Raw genomic sequence first — 22,672 nt, forward strand, 5'->3', positions numbered from 1 at the left:
AAAACCTCAATGCGGATGAGCTTCAGATTCTCAGCGGCCGTGCTGGGAACGAATTCGGCATCGAAAACCCGCTGAGGTGCTCCGTCTAATGACATGCGGCGGAACAAGTCAAGGGGTTGACCGGTAAGATCCAGAACTAGAAAAAAACTATGCATCAGCATCAAATGTACCTTTCGTCAGAAGATCCGGCGAAAGGCAGAGATCATCAGCATCGTTTCTTGGCTCGTATATCGCCCAACGAGCCCACGATTGGTCCCCCCAGTCCGAATATTGAGCGCCAGTCCATTCAGCAGGTGCTTCCCGCTCCGTATCCTCTGTTCCTGACCAGAAAACCGATCTCAGAACATGAGACCTATTCAAACACATCTGATTTTGGTTTCCTGGGCGCGTAGCTCCTCGAAGCGGAGGCCGACTCTTCAATGAAGTCGGCAAAGGCCGAGTATGGCAGATTTAGACGATTGCTCAGACACGGCAGGCCTCGGCAAAGACTCGGCTTTGTAGGAGCTACATCGAAACTCCTCAGGTTCCGACTCTCGACTTCTCTCCGTCCACGAGGGGAGTATGGCTGATGTTAGGGGAATTTCGCACGACCTCTTCGAATTTACGGGAGTTTCCGCGGGGCGTGGGAATGTCAGCGACTCGATCTCAATTCTTTCACGCTCGCAGGTTTGCCGGGGCGTGGGTGATGAACTTCCCTGTGACGAGAAGCTCGGGAGTATCGTTTTCGACATTTTAGACTGTTCTCGTCATACGGTCATATTTTCGAACGAATGAACCCCGTCTGTACACCTACTTGCTCGCCGCTCCGCCTCTTCGTCTGTCCATCGGGTATGAAGTCCGTGCTTCAAGAGGTAGATCGACTACCAGGTGGGTCAGTCCGTCAGATTGTTTGCCCCTGCGAGGGCGGCGGAAGGCATAAGGCCACTGACGTATCGTCGATTCTCAGCATGGAACTCGGCTAATCGCGTTGTACTGATGCCTCAAGCGGAATCCTACTGATCGAGGAGAGCACTCCTCCTCCAGCGAGGATCCTTGTCACAATGGTCACGGAACGTTCCTCCGGGACCGGCTGGACCGGCGGAATCGTTGAAGTTTCGCCCGCGGATGCTCGAAACAAGGGCAGCGTAGGGAATTGGGTTTTCTCGTCCCTTTAACGTTGAAAACAATTTCACGGAGTTTTTCGCTGGCTCCCTAGATATCGTGATAGGAGGGATCTGAACTGACGCTCTAGATTTGGTAGCCGAACTCCGTGATCAATGATGAACTGTAGGTCAGAGTGAGGATCACAAGGATTTCCACGCTCCGAGGACGGGCAAAACGATGAGTGAAAGAGACGGAAAAAGGTCCATCGGCTACAATCTCTCGGGCGTCCTATAGCGCCCCATGAGCTCACTACCTCCTCATCCCCTCGTCCATCCAGCTCTGAGTCTCGACGCTTCCGAAAACGGCCGAGATCACCGAACAAAGATTCAGGGGAAGTCTTGATTCTTTGCTTCGCGGGAAGATCTCAAGCTTAGGGAGGAGGAGGCTGGGCATCCAGCTCTTACACAGACGATTGAGACCGATTTGGATCGCGGACTCGATAGCTGGGGAATTCGGAGAAGAAAACACTAAACTGGTTTCTCCTTGTCCCAGAGGGGGACAAGGGGCGGGCCTCGGAGAGGACACTCAGTCAGCTCCGGGGTGCGCGCTCAGCTGTCACTGTGAGTCAATGCAGAAATCGAGCGTGGAGGAAATGTCAGCGAAAATAAACCCTGACTTGTTATTTCTCCTATTGGAAAACGGTTGCTCTGGAAGAGACTGATCTACCTCCTTGACTAGGAACCCGATGAAGCCGCGAGACTCCGACTCGACCTTTTGTTCGTGTCTGGAGAGTTCTTTCGATTGCTCGTTGATGGCTGGGCTCGCGGAGAATTCCTATGGGTTGCGAGTTCTTCGGGAGAAGCCTGCTTCTTTTCGCTTCCGACTGTTTACCATATTGCTCAGGCCTAATAGACCACGCTATTTTGATGCGAGGAACAATAATCTTTTCCGGAGCTTCCCAGAGGGTGCGTCGCCGTTTCATCCTTTGTTCCGGAATATTGTTTTCTCCCGCGGAATAAAAACGAGAAAGCCTCGCGGAGTTTACCCTACGGAGACGTCTCCGTTCGCCTCGTTTCCGAAGGTGTGATTAATCGCGCCACGCTACGAATTAGCGGTCGTGTTCATGGTCGCGGCTCGAAAGCGAGGTGTCATCGTTAAATCCCACGAAATAGCCACCTCAGTCTCCACCCAAAATGAGAGTCACGACATCTGTTGCACTGCACCCTCATTTGCTATTCATCGGCCGGCGGTCCGTGGATGAGGGAAGGGCGTTGCGGGAAAGAGACTCTGAACACGGACAGAGGCGCCCTCTAGGACTCCCTGGAAGCCACGGAGGAGAACTATCCAGGAGCTCAGGCGCAAGATGGCTCCGAATTAAACTCGCCGTCCGCTCGAAGACCTGCTGTAGCGGTCGCCTGCTTTTCACCCTCATCCGCTCCGAAAGGTTTGTGCCGTGTCCGACGCGATCGTTCGCATGCAGCGCTCTGTCCATGCGGTATCGGAGAGCCCGAGTCGTCGTCGTCGAGGGCGTCGAGATTCGCTGATCTCGGCTGGCGGGCGAAGGAATTCCTCCCGTCCGGAGGAGCAACAGGGGCAGCGCTAAAATTCCGAGGGAGCACCTCGGCAAGACGTCTGTCGCAGCTGTTGACAGAGCAATCGATTTGTGTCCGTTGCAGGAGAAGCACTATGACACTTGACTCAGAAGCTGCCCGGGTTGTCGAGCCTAAAACAAGCCATCCGTCCAAGCATCGCAGAGCGGGCAACTTTATTGCCATCCAAGCACCAACAACCCACCTGAACTACAACAAAATTCCCGACGAACGAGAATAACAATTTTTGATCCAGACGATCATAGCTTCTAGGCGATAGTCAATTGTAGTGTAGAGCTTGTTGGTGAAGGCGTGTTGGCTTCCTCGGAGGATACTACGCTACCACTGGAATAAAACAACAAGAACAAACACCGTCCAAAATGCTCGCCAGAAAACAAAGTGTGAAAGGAGGCACCGAGCCGATCCTGGCAGACTACGGACCCGACGAAAGCTTTAATGAATCAGCAGACATCGAGTGGGTTAATAAGGTGAGTTGAACAGTTCGATATCATTAGTCGGACCGAGTCGTCGCTCCTTCTGACAACGAGGGAGCCTGTATCAGAGTGTCTACGCACGGCCGGGGTTCATCTCTGTTCGGGGAAGACAGTAGAGGACACCTGTTTCCCTGAGAATCGTCCTTGCTCAAGGAGGGAGCTCCCGACGCCTTTGCTCCGATTGTTGTGCTTGGAGTGCAATGATTTTGATCTGTGGTATGGGGCAATCGAAGAGGCCGTTGTCGAGTCGACATCCAGACCAAGCTCCCGACCACGACGCAGCGTCATCGACTTGGGAGGTCGTGCCGTTAAAATGACGTCTGCCGTGATGGGGCAGGACGGCTCGATGTTCCCGCGGGGCACGCGCCGTCTAAAAACGATACAATCATTTCCGTTTCTTGGCATTTTCGGCCCGGGTCCCCTCCGACACTCGATTTCATTCACCTTGTAGCTCGTGGCGAGGTTGCCCTCCCGCAATCGGAGCGTTTCCGGAACTCGACCGCGCGCAAAGATTTTTTCGCGATCAATGGGAACAACAATCGGCCTATTTAGCGAAGGGCCGAATCGGTGGCGGGGAACAGGGGCGTCCAACTCTCGGGCGGCGGGAGTAGAAGTAAGGAACCGAGACGCGGAGTAAGAGAATTCTCCTTACAATTTTACAGTCATGGGTACGGCGCATTTTACGACTTTGCGCTCTCTTGTGCCTGATATCTGTCAGCGTGAATACCACGAAGACATTCAAAATGTTCCCATCACTATTATGGATAACGTTCGGCTACGATATTTTCGCAACGCTCCTCTTCTCCTCCGAAGCCATTGCCAAAATTCGCATCAAAGGCTTGTACAACAACCATGTGCAGGTGAGAACTTCATAACTCCTTCCTCGCTTAGATTGCTGAATGAGCGAATGAGCCTTGAACCGTACGGGTTCCAGCCCCGGGGTCTCACAGGAGAACAGGTCGCGACTGATTTGCCATCGAGCTCTCTATTTCCCGATCATAGCTCACCAACCGCGATGCGAGACTTCGTTCAACCTAGATCGGACCCTAATTAGAATATGATAAGCTCTCCCATCATAATGAATCGACCATCCGAATCCTTCTTCCAGAACGAGCTAGCGTACCTCAAGGACTACTGGTGTATATTCGACGCATTGATGGTTATCAGTCTCTGGGCCTCCGTAGTGCTTCAGTGCTTCGAGGTGACATTCCTCGAGAAATCATCATCGTATCCATTCATTCGGGCGCCGAGACCTCTAATAATGATCCGCTTCATACGAGTCTTTCTGAAGTTTTCAATGCCGAAAGCGAGACTTAAACAAATCTGCAAGTGAGTGAGCGAGCGCTTTTACATTAAGAAGTAACGTGTCTTGATGGTTGGGAGGCACGCTCCGTGGGGATACTCAAAAAGCTTAGCTAAACAAGACTAGTGGCGACATCTGGCGGGTTGCGTATCTCACGAGGATTAAGGCAGAGGACAATGCCTAAGGCGGGAAAAAGTTCCATCTCATTGCACCCTGAATGGCTCCGCGATGCGACAGGGCATCCCCAAGATCCAATCTCATGTCGGAACTTCCTTCCACAGACGTTCGAGTCATCAAATCTACAACGTGACGTTATTCTTCCTGTTCTTCATGTCTCTCTACGGACTTCTCGGGGTACAGTTCTTTGGTCAAATGGGGGCGCACTGCGTTCGCAACGGCACAGATCCCAAGAACGTGACTCTTGAAGACCTGTCAATGCCCGACCATTACTGTTCGAACAACCCCGATATGGGCTATAGCTGCCCAGCGGACCTCGTTTGCATGGAGCTGGAACTGCCCAAGAAGATTTCGGGCTACGCCGGATTTGACAACTTCGCTCTCAGTGTGTTCACAGTGTACCAAGCAGCCTCACCGGAAGGTTGGGCTCTTCTCATGTATCAAGCTGTGGATTCGCTACCGGCGTGGAGAGCCACTTTCTACTTCACCACGATGATTTTCTTCCTCGCGTGGCTCGTAAAAAATGTTTTCATTGCTGTGATCACGGAAACATTCAACGAGATTCGAGTCCAGTTCCAGCAGATGTGGGGTGAGCGTGTCCAAATCCACACGGACACCACCGTGCAAGTAAGTCTACTGCTTGTAGTTCAAGTTTTTCACGAAGAGCTTGGGAGGAGTTCGTTCCGCGTCTTCAGGCGAACAAGAGGCTGCCGCGCTCGCAGGTGTTGCGAGACTGGCATCTCATCGAGGAGCTTTGCTTTTCCATCGAGTCGACGGTCGCGAGTTCGTTTCCCGGATTTTGAGCGAATTGTTCCTTTTTGGAATTCAGGTTCTGCGAGGGGATGACAGCGGATGGAAGCTCGTCACTGTCGACGAAGGAGCGGGCAAGGGCCATGCGCCAAGATGCCTTCAGCGGTTGATTCATTCGGCCGCCTTCCAGATTATCGTGATGATAATCAATCTGGCCAATGCCTGTGTCGCTGCCTCGGTGTGCTTCGTGCACGACGGCAGACCTCGGGAGGAGTTCTTTTCCACCTATTACTATTCGGAGATTGGTAAGGCTATCCCATCGATTTCTTGGAATCCCGTAATGATTCGCTAAATGCACTGAGAAGGCTGGGATCCATCCGTCAACATGAGCTCACTACTTGTCTTTCCAGGTTTCACACTCTTCTTTGACCTCGAAGTTTTAATGAAGATTTGGTGTCTCGGTTTCAAAGGATATATCAAACGATCTTTGCATAAGCTAGAATTTTTGCTTGCGGTCGGCACGACCATTCACATTATTCCGCAATTCTTCAAGTCCGAGTTGACTTTTTTTCAAGTGAGTCTACAAGAGTTCCTTCCGGATCAGCCCGGCCGCATTCTCCAAATGCGTACTGTTGAACGAATCCCACCTAATGAAAATCTAGAAAGAAAGCTCACTAGTCTTGAGTTGGCGACTTTCATCAGTCTTTTGGATGGAGTTGACAGCGTCCATTCTCCGATTGATGAGGTCGCCAGCGAGGTGCTCTGATCCCATATTGAGTTCTAAAGAATGAGGGTCCGCTAAAATAATCCGTCTTGCAGGTTCTTCGAATCGTTCGACTGATTAAAGCCTCGCCTGTTTTGGAAGACTTCGTCTACAAGATCTTTGGTCCGGGCAAAAAACTCGGTTCACTGATCATCTTCACTATGTGTTTGTTGCTGATCACGAGTTCGTTATCGATGCAATTGTTCTGCAACTTGAACTTCCACAAATTCGAAACTTTTCCGGAGGCTTTCATGTCCATGTTCCAAATTCTCACCCAAGAAGGCTGGGTCGAGGTGATGAACGAGACGATGTTACGGGTAGGGAACACACCATTGGTTTTTATCGTTGGATTCTACTTCAGTGCATACCATCTTTTCGTATCACTCGTGAGTATCGGATGCCTCCGTCCCCCTCCCTTTCCCTCCCCGATCACGCATGTGTGATGCGTACAATAATTATTCCGATGGAGGGAGGCTTTCCTGCTCCTCGAATTATATCGCCTCAATATTCGGTAACAATAGCTGTGCCCGGAAATTGCTTGTCGGTAATCGAGACTCTCTTTCCGCAGATCGTGTTGAGTCTATTCGTTGCTGTCATTCTGGACAACTTAGAGTTAGACGAAGATATAAAAAAACTGAAACAACTGAAAGCCAGAGAGCAAAGCGCTGGCATCACAGAGGGGCTGCCGATACGACTGAGGTAATTTAATTCTCTCCCAAATAGAGCTAAATCGAGAACTCGGGGCCTCAATCTTTGGCTTCTCTTCTTCGATCGAACCGTTCTTGCTTATGAGGCGGCCGACTCTCTCCCGTTCTGCAAGGAAGGAATCGCCCTCATCGATTCGAAGGAAGATCCTCGAAGGCTACTCGGCTCCAGAGATGGTTTTTGTCATGGTACAGGGTTCACGATACGGATCAATAATTGATTCTCTCTCCTCTCGCCTCAGGTTGTTCGAGAAATTCGCGGACAGTCCTCAAATGACCCGCTTACATCGGATGCCGTCAGAGTTTGGGGTCCCGAAAGTTCGGGAGAGTTTTATGAAACAATTCGCAGAGGAGCTCCAGGACGAATGTCCCGAGCTCAGAAAGTTGGGGGATGATCAGATCAATGGAATCGACATCGTCACCTACAGGTGATTGCCGAAAATTCATTTATCCTCGAAGATACGATCTCCGCGTGGACCCCCAGAGATCCTGTGTAGTTTCGGAATCACTACCCCTGACACTAACCCGATTTTCGTTCGGCAGAAAAAAGACCCCCATTCACCTCCTCAATCAACCGAACAAGGTCCGAGTAGCTGCTTCCACTCTGAGAAGAGTGACGGTAACTAATATCATCATGTAAGTCATTCTTCCCCGTTTCACTGGGCGGGGAAAGCTCTCGAATATTCCTTACGCAAGCCAAGATCTCAATCCTCTGGTGTTCACGGTAACTCGATTGAGAAGGGAAATTGGAGTTTGTATCACGACAAGAACGAATCTCGTGGCACTGCAACCTCACAATCGAAGTGAAGCTGTACACAGTAGCACGAAGAAACCGTCGGATGCGTAGTTTCGAGCACTCACTTGTGGAGCACTCTGATTTCTCGAAATTGATGTGACACGGGCAAGCCTCGCAACATAGAATGTCTGTTTGTGTCGTATTACCAGAACGAAGCTACGAATCAATCTGAAATTCCGAGAGGGAATCCCGGGCACGGACACGCCTCGGTGGAATCTCAGATTGAAACCACCCCATAGGGCGGTGGTATCTCAGATTGAAACCACCCCATAGGGCGGTGCGATTTTCTTGGATACCCTGGAAGCAAACAAAGATCAAGTGACTCGAAAATTTCAGCGACTCGAACCAGCAGCGGCTCATAGAAGCTATGGAGCCTCCTCCTCAGTCTAGTTGCGGAGGAAAACAGCAGACGAGATTGGACCGGAGGTTAGCGATGCAATTTTCTTCCTCATCTCTGTGTCCCGCTCTCCAATTTTCCTATTAGACCGTCTCTTCCGTGACCCCGTCTCTGTCTTTCTATTTATCCGCTAATGAAGACTTCTCAGCATTCCCAACGCGGAGCTTTTGGAACTTGACCTTCATTTTATAGTAAAACTTCAGATTATCGCTAAGTTTCCTCTTTTCAACGTTCGGTTCTTCGATTGCTTCATCGCCATTTCCGGCCTCCGCTAAGCGCCTAGATTCGTAGCGCAGAATTTTTTGGTTTGACCAAGTACTGTGAGGATTTCGTTGTGATTCCTTATGAGCATTATGACCCACCTGTTTCAATCTCTGCTTCACTAATGCTTACAAAGCTTCTCGATTGTTTATAGGTTACGATATATAGCGATATATGTATATATATCAATATATATAATATATATATATATTAGATAATAATATGATGATTCTCTATGCGCGCAATCGTCGGAGAAATATTGCCGGGAGAGCACATCTCCCGGCAACAACATATCCAGATTCGATTCGACTATTGGAAGAAATGTCGATGAAAGACTCGCCGAAGGAGCTGAATTTCGCGTGGTTCCCACGACTTCTGGATCTGTCGGGTGTACCCCTCCTGATTCAAGGGAATTTAGGCGACTCAAATCTCATTAGTCGCGAAACCCTCGCTTTTGGGATACTTGATCGAAGATTCAAAGTCTCCGGAGCAAGCTAGACAGATTTATTAACCGGAGAAATAATTGAACTAAGAGATCCAATTTGACGCAATGCAGCAACGCTATCAGGGAAGAACAGGGTCCCAGCTCAGGCGCCCCCATGGTGTAAATATCTTTTCGACACTACTTATGATTTCGCAAGCAATAATTAGAGATGTTCTCGATGTCGCCGTGTATGTCCTCCATGTCGTTCGTGGTGTCCTGTCGGTTTTCTGCACCTCCTCTGATATTCGTAGGAATGCCGTCATCAATGTTGTTTAGTCGTGCGAGGCGAACGTTCGAGGCCCGGAGAACTCACCCAGTTCCGGGTCATGAATCCATCCGTAATGAGTTTGCCACCAACCTCCAAACAACTTTGAGTTCATCCTCACACCGTGTCAGAAACGACCCGTCACTTAGTTCTCGGTTCTAGACGACGATTCGATGCCAGCCAGTCCTTTGATCCACCTGACGAATTGATGTGTGAACCGGCCATTCGATGATTTTCTATAGATCGTCGGGAAGGGATTCTCCATCGAGCTGGATGTGGGTGGGAGACTAGGAGCCAGGAGTCGAGGGAGCGGATGGGAGAAGAAGAAATCCGGCTCGACGATCTGGTCCATGTGCTCAACAGGTAGTTAACGTCTCGAACAACGACGACGTTAAGCTCGCTATCGCGCACCTATCGCATCGATTCGAATGAGGCATGGATGGCTGAACGCTTCAACACCAAAGAATGCGCTTATCGAGCGGAATGTTTCGCTTGGACGCTTCGATTTTCGCCGGAGTCCACTCAGCTGGCCGATCGATTAACTTATTTTTTCCTTCCCATCTCTCGCAAATCGAAATAGGTTTTCCCGATCGCGTTCGATGAGGCGCTCCGTTCGAGGCGGGTCGGTGAAGGTGGGTGGGAAGATGGGGGGAACTCAAGCCGTATACTCCGAGCACATGAAAGAGAACGGAGGAGAGATGGGACGATCGCTCCACGACTTCGATATCAAAATGCTGCAACAAAAACGTCAAGTGAGTGCTGGGGGCCCCTTCTCCGGGGATACGTATCCCGGTCGGTCAGAGATCGGAGTGCTGACACTCAATCATCGGAAGCGATTGAACCGATTCGATTGAGATTTTTCCTTTTCCAGCAAGCCGAGATGAAGCGCAACCAGCGCGAGGAGGATCTTCGCGAGAACCATCCATACTTTGACACTCCCCTGCTAATCGTGGGTCGAGAAAGCAAATTTCGGAAACTCTGTCAGCGAATCGTCTACGCACGCTACGACCCAAGGTTCAGAGATCCGGTGACCGGTCAAGAGAGGAAGATCAAGTACAAAACGGTCCAGTGAGTTTCGTTTTCAGAAGCGATCGTCCATCAAAGTTTGTTTACCGATTTGTCATCGAATGTCAAAACGAGCGGCTCGCCGAGCTCTTCTAAGCTTAGGTTTGAATCTCACGCAGTAATCTATTGGGATTGGTTACCTACCTGGACTGGGCGATGATCATGGTGACGACAATCTCGTGCATCTCGATGATGCTCGAGACGCCGTATCAGCGTGTCATGAATACCCCACGCCTCCAAATCGCCGAATACGTGTTCGTGGTGTGCATGAGCATCGAACTGCTCCTCAAGACGCTCGCCGACGGGCTGTTATTCACTCCTAAAGCCTTGGTCAGGGATGCCGCAGGTGTGATGGATGTTTTCGTCTACACCGTGTCCCTGATCTTCATATGCTGGCTGCCTGAGAAGGTGAGGCAATTTGAATCAATCCCCTGGAAACCGAACGAATTCCATCGCGTCGAGCAAAACGTGACCTTCGTCGCGCGAGCGGTGGACTCCGGGTGCTCCGAGAGCCCCTTGCTGTGAACTCGAATTCACGGGTTTTCGTTCGCAGGTTCCGCCACATTCACCGGCGCACCTTCTGCTTCTGTTGCGATGTGTACGCCCGCTTCGGATATTTACGCTGGTGCCGCACATGCGGCGCGTGGTCTGCGAACTATGTCGCGGCTTCAAGGAGATCCTGCTTGTCTCCATCTTGATTATAGTGCTGATCTTCGTGTTCGCTTGCTATGGGGTCCATCTGTTTGGAGGACGGCTCGCACGCTGTAATGACCAAACAATTACGCGTAGAGAAGACTGCTATGGCGTCTTCGAACGATCCGTGTTTATTACCAGAATGAAGCTCAAGACTGTAAATGTCACTAACATGCCCAAACTCTTGGTGCCTCGTATCTGGTGAGTGCATATCCTTGGACGTACACATGACTCCAACGGCCTCCTTTTGACGAGGTCTGCGTCGAGGCACATGATCTGATTCTACTCTCGACGAGGAGTCTGAGGAAAGATTCGTTGCAGGGCTAACCCTCGGCGTTTCCATTTCGACAATATCGGCAACGCAATGCTGGCATTATTCGAGGTTCTGTCATACAAAGGCTGGTTGGACATCCGCGACGTCATAATTCATCGGCTGGGTCCCGCCCACTCCATCTTCATCCACCTCTACGTCTTCCTTGGGTGTATGATCGGACTCACCCTTTTCGTAGGTGCGTATCCGGGGTCAAAATGGATTCTTGTGGCGTACCTCGAGAGTCGGCCACCCAGTCCTCGACAGCCGTCATCGGCGGCTATGCGACCCGACTAACATCCAGGTTCTTCATCTCTACCTCCAACAGGCGTAGTAATTGCCAACTACAGTGAAAACAAAGGCACGGCGCTGCTGACCGTCGACCAGCGGCGTTGGTGCGATCACAAGAAACGATTGAAAATTGCGCAGCCCCTACATTTGCCCCCCAGACCGGACCATCATCGATTCCGAGCGTTCATCTACGACATCACACAACAGAAATGGTTTTCACGACTCTTCGCTGCCCTCGTAATAATCAATAGCCTCTTGCTTGGCTTATCGTGGACGACACACGAGTGGAATATGCTGCTAGCAACAACGTCTGCCGGCTTGACCATCTTATTCGCTATTGAAGTGGTGATGAAGCTCATCGCCTTCACACCGCGCGGCTACTGGCAGAGTGGGCGCAATCGATACGAAATGCTCGTTACGTGTCTCGGAGTCGCCTGGGTGGTGCTCCATTTCTGGTTTTTGAACGTCACCTCGAACTCCATCGGTTTCGTTATAGTGGTTCTGAGATTTTTCACTATAACCGGAAAACACGTGAGTAGATCATAAACGCATGCATCGCGGTCGCGTCCCACAAGACTTATCTGTAGTATACAGATGTGGCATAATGGAACATGAAGGAGCTGAAAAGCAATTTATCCATAACTTATATTTTTGCTTCGCAGGCCACACTTAGGATGCTTATGTTAACTGTGGTTGTGTCTGTATACAAGAGTTTCTTCATTATTATGGGGATGTTTTTGTTGATATTCTTCTACGCCTGCACCGGCGTGATCCTGTTTGGGAACGTCAAACAAGGAGAGCATTTAGGACGGTGAGTTATACCAGAGTTTTCTTTGCCCTTCCGAAACTTCCCCTCTCTGAACGAAAATTCCGATAGGTCTTGATCGGCCATAAGTCTGACGTCGGAGTTCTCTCGTTCCCAGATATCGCCATGCGTCGTTCAGCACGGCTCCATCTGGTATGGCCCTGCTGTTCCGAATCGTCACTGGGGAAGATTGGAACAAAATCATGCACGACGCCATGGTATCCCCACCATATTGCACGGTCGGGGAAAACTACTGGGAAACAGACTGTGGTTCATTTTTAGGTGAGAAAAAGACTTTTCGAGGAAGTCTGAGCTCAGTCGGAAGATCCGAACTCCGAATAGCTCCCTCTCAAGACTTTCCTCCGCCGAACGGGAACGTCATAATTTTCCGAGACTTCCGCACGCGAATTGTCAAAGTATCGAAATCCTGCGTGATCAACGACATCCATGAAAAAATTCGGACTGATCGCTGTTCTTCGCTCTCTTCGCAGGTGCTCTGATATTCTTTTGTTCATTTTACGTCATGATCACTTATATTGTGTTGAACCTCCTGGTCGCTATTATCATGGAGAATTTCTCCTTGTTTTATTCGAACGAAGAAGATGCTCTTCTCTCTTATGCCGATATCAGAATCTACCAATCTACCTGGAATATTGTTGACGTACAACAAAGAGGCCTAATACCTATAAGACGGTAAGACTAAATGAGGGTGGAGAGTTTTCCGCTGGTGATACAGAGGTGCGCTACTCCTCATCGGATGCAGTGTATTATTATTTCCCGTTCTGGGACATCATTCCTTGGTTTTTCAGAGTGAAATTCGTACTGGGATTGTTAACGGGTCGTCTGGAGGTAGACCCTCAGAAAGATCGATTGTTATACAAACACATGTGTTACGAAATGGAACGCCTGCACAACGGTGAAGATGTCACGTTCCACGATGTACTGAAGTGAGTGAGGGGGCATATTCAGGGAAAACTGTCCTCAGCGACGGATCCAGAAGGGAGGGGGCTGTCGGGCGATCCCTCCCTCCCCCTCGAGACTTCCAACTTCCCATAGTCCCAATGTTATAGCAGGACCCAGACGATCCGCCTCTCCCTCGATGCATTGACCGCTCTCCTTGGAGTACTCCTGGATCGGCCCCTATCGCAGAGTGAACAGTCTCGTGATAGGTCTTTCTTTTCCACAGCATGTTATCGTACAGATCTGTAGACATTAGGAAATCGCTTCAACTGGAGGAGCTGCTGGCACGCGAGGAATTAGAATACCTCATTGAAGAAGAGGTCGCTAAACAAACGATTAGGTGAGTTAACACGACTAGATGCGCTGGATGGCCCAGCAGGATATTCCGCGGATCCATGACGAAGTGACGGCTTTTACATTTTCATCGCGTCCGTCATCGAGCGTCACGTCCATTTCAGAGAGTGGTTAGACAAATGCCTTCGGCGTATCAAGCACGCGAAGCAAGAGGTGAATCTGCTCCACAGTCTTCGGGTAACCAATGAACCTCTTTTGGCCACTCTGACTACCCCTGGTGGTATGCCCCTGGGTCTGTCAGGCCATCCGCCTCACTCGCCGAGTCACGAACCGCATCACGTGGGAGGGGAAACTCTCACGGAAGAGAAAGAAGACGAAGAAGACAAAGACGACTCGGGGGAGGGGCTCGACGACTCGGGGTCCACCCAAGGCGCGGAGGGCGATTCCGACGGTCCGCCAGTTTTCGGACCGACAGAAGAAACCCCCGCAGCAACTGTCAGCGCGACCACCACAACAACTATCCAAGTGGCTGGCCTGTCCTCTCAAGATCAACATGCAATGTCGCCATCGGTCACCGCCATTCCGCCTAAAACCACAGCAATGTCGCCCACGCCGACCGAAGGTACTGGGGAGGAAGGAAGGAAGACGAGGAGGAAGAGCGGGTTTCCCGAGATAGGCTCGTTTTGCACCCGTCGCAAGCTGATAAGACTAATTGCCTTCCAGAAGCAACGGCGGCGGGCACATCAGTCGCAGGGAGTCAGCTTCAACAGGAGGGCAAGGATGGCTCAACTAGCGGATCAGAACAGCCCTCAGCAGCGAGTAGAGGCACTCAGGAGCTTAGCCAGGAGGCAGCGAGTAAGCAAGGCAAGAAGAAACTTGGAATCAGGTCTGACAGCATCACGTCAGCTGGCGGAGTGCCTATCGGCGGCAGAAAATCTCTGACCTCATCAGGACCCGACAAACAACTGAGTCCGGCAGAGAAAGACCAGAGGGACAAGGAGAGGTCATACACTACTCTCAAAAAATGGAGTTCGGGTGAGCTTTGCGAAAAAAAAAGCATTAGTACCTACATGCAATCATTTTTGGAGTCTTGGGTTCTCAACGTCAGACGGTTACAACGTGGCAATTATGGCCGCTTCTCTCGATGAGAAATACCCTTCTTATACCGGATTAATTCCCCCTCAGCGATCGGTAAAGGGTTGCCGGAAGTTAGCGAGAGCAGCGAACTGGCGACGACCCCTGGAACAGATGGAGAATATCCTCTTTTGCTGCAACACTATCAAGGTTCCCTGGACGAAGATCCGGGACATCATTCGCGAGAGCCCGGCGGAGGGGTCAAGTACCTCAAGGCAGTTGTGGGAGAGGTCCATGAATGGTGGAACGTCCTCCTACAAAACGACCCCACCGCCGACTCGGATTCGGAAGACGACTTCTAAATGACTATCTGTTGTTGTCCCCACAGTGATCATTATCGACGGCGTCGTCGTTGTTACCATCGTTGTTCATCAACGGTGTTCTGAACGATGTCGTGGTCGTCACCTCGTCTCGAAGGAATTTCGAAAGTGTTGGGCAATCTTTCATCCTGTACAAAGAGCGAAGGCATGCTACAAAGAAAAAAATCTTCTCATCTTCGAAGCAGCTACAAATAATCAAAACTGCCTTTGTAACATTCTGCCGAGGCGACTGAGGAGCGTAAGAATAATGCAGAGAAGAAACATAATAGTATTCATGGCGGTGGCGGTAGCGCCGCGGGATGGATTATGCGCTAAACAAGATGAGACCGCAGGATTTTCGGTGTATCTGGATTCCGGGAACTGGACATAGGGTCGAGTCCGCCAAGGATTCGAGAAGTCTTCCAAACTCGTCTTGATTCGGTTTTGGAGAAGACGACGGAAGGAAGGGGAAGCTGTCCTGCGGATCCGTGTGGAACAGCGCACGTGTAAAGTTAAGGAAGAAGCTAGGTTCTAGCAGCGATTTAGTTTTGGAGAGAGGACTGCTAACGAGGGCTTCCCGGTTGAGCCTATTTTGATGAAGTTGACGGAAACATGGATCTATAACAATTGAAAGTGAAGGGTGAGTGGATGAGTCGAAGGATGCCCGGAGGGTTAATTGTGAACTCATTCAGGAAATTTATCGTAACAACGAATTATCAATTTACGACGCGGGCCAGGTCGGCTGTTCACACTTTCGTCCGCCAGGCCCTCTGTGATCTAGAATTGTCTTCGACCCGCGGTGTCGAATGGCAGAACTATGAGGAGTGTTATGATGATGACTAATTATTTGGCCGGTCAATCGACAAACATCGGATGCCGGCCCCATGCTGAACCACTTTCTAACGATATATTGACGGATGATTATTCGAAAGGAGATGGAATCGAGGAGGTAACGCATGCCTCGGGAAAGAGCTGAAGACAGCTCCCTCCCCCCCCCGGAGATGATTCGAAAAAGTCGCCGAAACGTCTCCGGAGCTCTGGAGGCGAAAATTTAGAAGGAGACATAACGAAGCGTCAGGACAATTGTCACGGATCGGTTTCACCCATTTACTTTGACACTCAACTATCTACCTCAGTGCATCCAATCAAAGGAGCCGTACTCGTTTTGAGTCACCGAAGTTATCGAGCCAATGTCATGGTACCCAAGGAACGAACGTTGAATCCATCAAAGACTCATCTAAGCACTTGAGAACGCAGTTCTTCAACCTAGGCATGACTCTGTACTATGTATATCGGAAGTATAGCTTATCTTTCCCGCCATTTTCCCCTAGGCCTCCGTCGACGAATTCGTCCTTATCTGATATTTATTGCGCGAAGAGACGCATGGGTCACAACAATTATATTATTACGGTGTTCCACGTCTAACGCATTTTGGGCTGACAGCCCATTATTGAATGGTAGGAAACCGCTAGCGTTTTTGCTTTATGCAATTATTATAGCCTAGAAGCGTCACTGGCAACCAAGGTACGAGGATCTTCTTCGCATAAGTCACGGTTACACCTCGATCGAAGCCAATCGATGAGATTCAAAGCCCCTCGTATCATGGGTGCCGATGAGTGCAATCGTTAATTCTTTCGTCCATTTTCGGATTTCGAGACGAGACGTCCCGAGCCTGAAGTCAAGAACGTTCAGCCTTTTTATTCTGAGGTCATTACGATTCATCATCTCGGACAGCAGTTATAAATCAGTTTTCCATCCACTAGAGCTAGGACGTTTGAGATCCTGACCCTCCCTCTATTGAGCGTTGAGTTGAAACGAAGCGAGAGTTCACAGGTTTTCGCTGAGCTTGATTTCAACTGTGCTGTTGAAGTTTCGGCCATTGAATTTAGAGAGGAAAGGAAGGACGATCGAGTCTCTTTCGTCAGTGACGCGAGAGAGAAAGAGAAGAAAACACCGGATTCCGATGCCAACACTCGTTAGAGGTTGCAAGGGTATGTTCCGCGTGGAGGAAACCCGCTGTGCTTAGCTGAAGTGAATTTAGAGAATAGATGCATAGCCTTGTATAGAATGCGATGACAACAGACAGAAACCCAAAGTTTGCTGGCAGCAAGTCATGCGACTGCTGAACGATGCGTCGTATTGGGAGAAAGAATCTTTTGGCGACCTTGATAAATAAAATGCTGTACCTGACTGAATGGGGACCCGTTCCTGATTGTCTTCCGTCCGCGGCGATCAGAATACCTGTACCGTGGTAAATTCATGCGACCTTCTCTTGATCGGATTTCAATCCCTTTTCCCCCGAGGCTTGAGTCCAACGTCGTCGGCGAGGTCGTCGTCAGGATGCGGAAACTCCCGATGAGTGGAGCTACTAATCTGAGTGCCCGAGCCGCAGCTGAACCCTTCAGGGGACGGTAAGCGTCAACTGTGCGAGCTTGGAGAAGCTCTAGTGAATGGGTCCCTCGAGACTATAGGCGAACAAGCGTGCCACTAAAGCAATCCGAGGGTCGAAGAGAAGACGCACAGACCTCTGAACATTCGGACAAATAAGTGGCTAGACAAGCGCGCAAGACTTTACGAGCCGCTTCCTCTCCGAATACAGATTGACGTATTTAATTGCTGAAGTGCTTGACAACAACTCGCTCCTGATGTCTGATCTATCCTCGTTCCCCATGCAGTCGTCTGAAAGCGGTCTAGTGAAATTCGTAAGCTCGTATGGAGATTTTTCGGAAGCAGCCTTCCCCGGGAGGGGAGAACGTCCCGATTCATCAGGTGGAATTTGTTGTGGAATGATGGATGTGCGTTTCCCTCGCGGCTCTCTGAATAACACATTTGATACCTTAATAGGAGAGCGCGCGCGGAAACTGCGTCACCTTCGTATGATCCATAGGCGCTCAGGGGGCTCTCGAGACGCCGCACCTATTCAGACAAAGAGAAAACAGACGAAACAGAAGGCTCCGAATGGAAGGGTTACGAGAAACAGAGAACGACAGCTGGAGTCATCGATCAATCTAGCCACCACCGTGTCATTGATGTCGATGGAGGAGGCACCGTTCATTTAACGAGCGATCTCATTCTGGTCACGATGGACTGCTCAACCTTTAAATCTGAAATCGAGCCCACTCACGATTCAATGGAAACTACCTTGTCGAGAATTGATCGAAGCGAGATCCCTGACCAGGGAACAAACAAAAGGGAAATAGGAGGGGGTTTTCACGAATTATTGCGGACTTCCGAGCACTCGCTGAGAATCTCCCGGGGTCGAATCTCCCGGAGCCGAGAATATATGTATTGTAGTTTAGGCTTCGAAGGACAGCGGGAGGAACTAACAATCGATTCCCCTGCCGGAGACTCTTGCCTGTCGCGGAGCTTATACGTTCTCTGTCCCACTTCTAGAGGAACTCGCTCGGGCCCTACGACTTCGAAGCCCGATCCGGAGAGACATTGATGCAGATTCTCATGGATTCCGGTGACCGTCCGGAAATGACGAGAGCGCGCATTTCCTCCAGCGGGGATGGAAACTTGATTTTTCCTCCCGAGACGAGAAGGGTCTCTCGTCATCTCAGAATACGTGGCTGAATCTCGGTAGGGAAGCGACGAACTCCCGGAATCGTAGTGGAACGCTCAGACGAGATCGGAAGATGCAGTCGATCGAGCGGCAAGCTCCGTCGCAGTCAGCGACACAGTTGGCGCGGTTCGCACTCCCAGAGAGCATCCGGCGCGGAAAGATCCCTGCTGGAGTTACTTCACACTCGGTGGGCTCGGACGATATTTGTCAACAATCCTCTTTCGAATAGAGGGTCAGATTCAGATAAATATAGAAGAACAGCTTGCTGTCCGCTCTCGTGGATCAAGGCGCTTCTGACAGCCGCGCGCGCGGTAGTTAACTTTATAAGAGTTGACTCTGTGTCGCGGGCCTGACGCGACCCGTCCTGGAGGTTGACGGTGGAATCAAAGAGCGATGACGCTCATGAAATTTCGATGAAGAGCTCTTTCTCTGCGGAAATTACCACGAAAAATAGACCCGGATCGGTCATCGTTTGCAACGCTCCGCATAGAACATCTGCGCTCGGAGCTTGTGGAAGAATGATGTGCTCGAGGTGAGAGGGTATCCAACGAAAGAGTTAATCTATCGGAGACTTCTCTGAACACCACCGCTTCAACGGACAACGAGCCCACTCGCGGGTCGACATGTCTACTTAGAGAATAGACAAACTCGCGCTAGTCGAAGCTACACCCATCGATTCCGGCTCAGCCGAAAAGCGATCCTCGAATCTATGTGGCTCAGAATCTTAGTCGCTCCGTCGAATTTCCCAAATCCAACCCGTTTCACAGACAGCCCGCGTTGGTATCTTCGCGAGCAATATATTCGCGAAATATGTATTATCGGAACTCGCAAAGAAGCCAAAGGACTCGGCAATGAAAAGCCGATGCGGAAATGCGGCGCAAGCGGACTCTCTCGGTCGTGCAAATAAAGCTCCGAGGCGGAAATCGTTCACGTATGCTGCTGGACATCGATTCTTGTTGCGGAATACTTCCCGACGCCGGTGTTTCACGGCCGATGCAAGACAGTTGGTGTTCGGGCGATGTCGCAGGTCGGCGCGGCGCAGAAGGGCCTTGTGGAGACGGAGTGGAAGGATACCCATTGCGGATCTTCCTCCTATTCCGAGTCTCTAATTTCTCGCGCGGATTCGTGTAGGCTCGGGATGAATGCATGCCCGATGTAGTTTTCAGGCACTGTTTATGTGATTCACCTGCACGAGAGCACCGTCGCTGAGTGAGAGAAAGAAGCTCCGTTCAACTGCGTTAATTTGTACCTTTCCCACAGAATCGGTCGCTTTCGTTCCACGCCCGCATGTAAAGGGTTTCCACTCTTTCAGAAAGTGGCATTTTCACGGATGCGGAGTTCTCATGTAGCTCAGCGTGGAAGGTGTTATTGTATCCGTGCATGATGAATGACCGTCCGGCCGCAGAGGTTTGAAGAAGTCGTTCAGTCATCTGGTCGGTCGTTTCCAAGAGAAAGGAAGCAAGCTCGGGGTGCGTTCACAATTGCTCTACCACACCCCATATGTTAAACGACAACGAATCTTGGTCACACGAGAAGAAATCCGTTGCCGGAAAAGCGAAGCAAACGTTCTAGGAAAATCCAAGGGAATCTCTTAAATTCGCTTGCGATAGCGACTTATTGGAGGTAAACATTCGCGGCGGCGGGTGAAGATTGCACCGGCTCCCGACGGCCTGATGCAATCGGCTCAATATCGAGGAGCCCCGACATTTCATTCCGTCTCGTCGGGAACGCCATCGAGGGTCCTTTTCATCCAAACAAGGACGTTATTCTGAGTTCCCCCTGAAGCTCGCCTCAGGTGGAGGTAGATCACCTCGAGACGATGCAAGTATTCAGCGCTGACGGGAGAGGTGAAGAGAAGGCACAAGAGGCTCTCCGTACTCGGGATCGACGTCACATGAGACCGATACGAATTGTCCACTTACGTCATTCCCGGCCGGAGTGGGTTGGAGACTCCTAGAAACCCATCCCACTCCAGGTTCTATTTTTATGCGGCCCGGCGGACGTTTCGCGGCTCAAACTCGGTGCTCTGTGAATATTTTCGGTGTCGATGATGAGCATCGATATGCTCATGGGGGTTGAAGTGGGAGAGGATCGCGGGTAGGTATCGACCAGTAAGTCGATCCTTCGAAGGGGGTTTTGAATTTCGTTTTGGAATAGTTTGGACGCTAAGCCTTCCACTGAAGAAAAATCGCACTCTCACCAGGGAGAGTCACTCGAGCTTCGCGACCGCCAAGTCTTAGCGAACGTACGGAACAGGGGAGATTGAGCCCATGATCCTCATTAGCGATTGAATCAAGGTTCTTCTAGAATATCAAGCTTAAGTGGAAATCGGGATCAGAGATGAGATATTGGAGCAGCAGCAAGTCGGAAAAAAGCTTCGTTCGTTCGCTCACGCGATCCACGAAGCCTGACTTGGCTCCTCGGAGGACTCACGAAGCGTACTAAAAATTCCAGGAGCCTGTGTATGAGCAATCGAAAAGTTCTCCTCGGTCGGACGTCGTTTTCGGTACTCAGCGCACTCGATCACCGACGCAAGAACTCTCTTCATTCAGTGATACAAATGCGATCTCATCGTTCATAAGCAAGACCGCGCGATAACCGGCGTATCTCCGGTGAGGTCGTTCGACTGTCCTTCCGGTGGCCTACAGCGGGGACAAATGCAGAGTAGATGTCCGGGACGATTTTTGCACAAGAGACACTATCGCACAGAACATCAATCGTGTGCATGAGTGTGCACGAGAGACCGCCGCTGCCGTCACCATAGAGCAAGAGGCAAGTCTAGCGAGAGAAGCCGAGAGAGAGAGGGACTTCCAGACGCCCCATTGCTTTTGATCAAGCACCCTACTGTCGTGTTCCGTTCGTTGGGTCTTTCTCTGAGGAGTTTTGTTCCATTTCTTGCCCACTGTCGACTCGGTCGCCGAGTCCTCTGTCGTTTCAGGCCTTTCGGTAGAATGCTCTCGAAGATGGGAAACGGTTTTTATGCCCAGCAGTCATATCGCCTGCGTGCTTGTGTCTACTCACAAAAATCAAAGACAGACACCTTGTCCTATTCTGAGACCTTACCGGAATGAGCGGCGCCGCACCGTCCACTCAGTGAGCTTCTTTTCTACTTCATTCAACTGTTCTCGGGCATCGGGCGGCGAACAATCTCCGAGATTTATTCCCCGAACGAAACCTTTACGGAAAAACAAACATAAAATGAACGGCGCGGCGAACGGAGACGCGGGACATGCTCTACTATTGCGCCGTCGATGGCCGCGAAATCGTTCAACTTGACTACGAATGCCCTACACAACGAAAGGCGACGACACATCACGGCCCGTAGCAACCAGAAGAGTAGAGACCTTTATTCAGAGACATTCCTCACTTACATCCGAGATCGACTTGAGAGTTATGTGATCATATCCAGCGATGGAATCCTCCTCACGCGGGACAAGAAACAAACTGAGGGGAGTGACTCGATGATCGATTATTATTCGTGTTCCCCTCCTCACTTCGAAAGAATCCGATGCCATGGGAACTGACGCGGTGAAATGAACTATTAGGTTCCATGACAATGTGAATTGTCAATGAATCAGCTACACACGGATGAGCATGCTCCTTCCATGGTGTACAGAGTCGTAGCATGCTGAACCAGCTTGAACTGGTCCCTTTCGTACGTTCCGGGGGGTCGAACGGCTCGAGTATCTGACAATCAGCCTAACCCCAATATCCTTTGAGTGAATTCCAGTTGTCAGTTTGCTTCCTGCTCCTCTCCATGGCCTCATTCGAGCTGAAGGGCCACCAATCGGTGAGACTCCGCCAGCGACTGACAGGGACCGGGACAACGGCCATCGCAGAGGATCTGGATCGAGATCAATCCCTCACATTAATTTCCTGAAATCTCAACCTGAGCCAGGCTCGCTTCGATACACTCACCTTTTGCCCCAATAATTCCTGAGCCCGCTCCACGTGCGCATGTCGATGTCCCTGGCTGGGGGGCTCCGTCTGACGGGACTCCAAACGGCTGAAAAGTCGGGGGATTCATGAAAGGCTGCCCGGAGCTCACGGAAATCACTAGCTGCACGACGGAAACTCACGTTGATCGTCCCCGTCGTAGGTGTACGACCAGTTGATAGCATCTGTTCGATAGAAACAGATCAGGAAGAGAACTAAAGACAGTTGCAGGAAACAGTGAACCATATCCTGAC

General features: G+C 50.6%; 2 protein-coding genes across 2 annotated transcripts; one reads left to right on the plus strand and one right to left on the minus strand.

The window, feature by feature from the left end:
* Positions 1-3,052: 3,052 nt before the first annotated feature.
* On the plus strand, positions 3,053-14,920 carry na (sodium leak channel non-selective protein na). The gene is made up of 26 exons (XM_029112283.1): positions 3,053-3,160; positions 3,829-4,026; positions 4,275-4,495; positions 4,751-5,273; positions 5,476-5,701; positions 5,807-5,970; positions 6,216-6,545; positions 6,728-6,858; positions 7,106-7,291; positions 7,407-7,499; positions 7,996-8,085; positions 8,874-8,921; positions 9,647-9,818; positions 9,938-10,134; positions 10,251-10,539; positions 10,685-11,025; positions 11,146-11,333; positions 11,463-11,956; positions 12,088-12,236; positions 12,349-12,512; positions 12,722-12,923; positions 13,040-13,177; positions 13,417-13,530; positions 13,649-14,106; positions 14,208-14,519; positions 14,670-14,920. Exons 1-26 carry the CDS (start codon positions 3,053-3,055, stop codon positions 14,918-14,920), a joined length of 5,787 nt encoding a protein of 1,928 aa, XP_028968116.1.
* A 6,921-nt stretch (positions 14,921-21,841) lies between these two features.
* LOC100901174 (uncharacterized) lies at positions 21,842-22,672 on the minus strand. The gene is made up of 3 exons (XM_003746068.2): positions 22,562-22,672; positions 22,401-22,488; positions 21,842-22,326 (listed from the first exon to the last, which is right to left on the minus strand). Exons 1-3 carry the CDS (start codon positions 22,662-22,664, stop codon positions 22,182-22,184), a joined length of 336 nt encoding a protein of 111 aa, XP_003746116.1. The 5' UTR covers positions 22,665-22,672; the 3' UTR covers positions 21,842-22,181.

The sequence above is a fragment of the Galendromus occidentalis genome, unplaced genomic scaffold (assembly GCF_000255335.2).
Source record: "Galendromus occidentalis unplaced genomic scaffold, Mocc_1.1 scf7180000077488, whole genome shotgun sequence".
Taxonomy (NCBI): domain Eukaryota; kingdom Metazoa; phylum Arthropoda; class Arachnida; order Mesostigmata; family Phytoseiidae; genus Galendromus; species Galendromus occidentalis.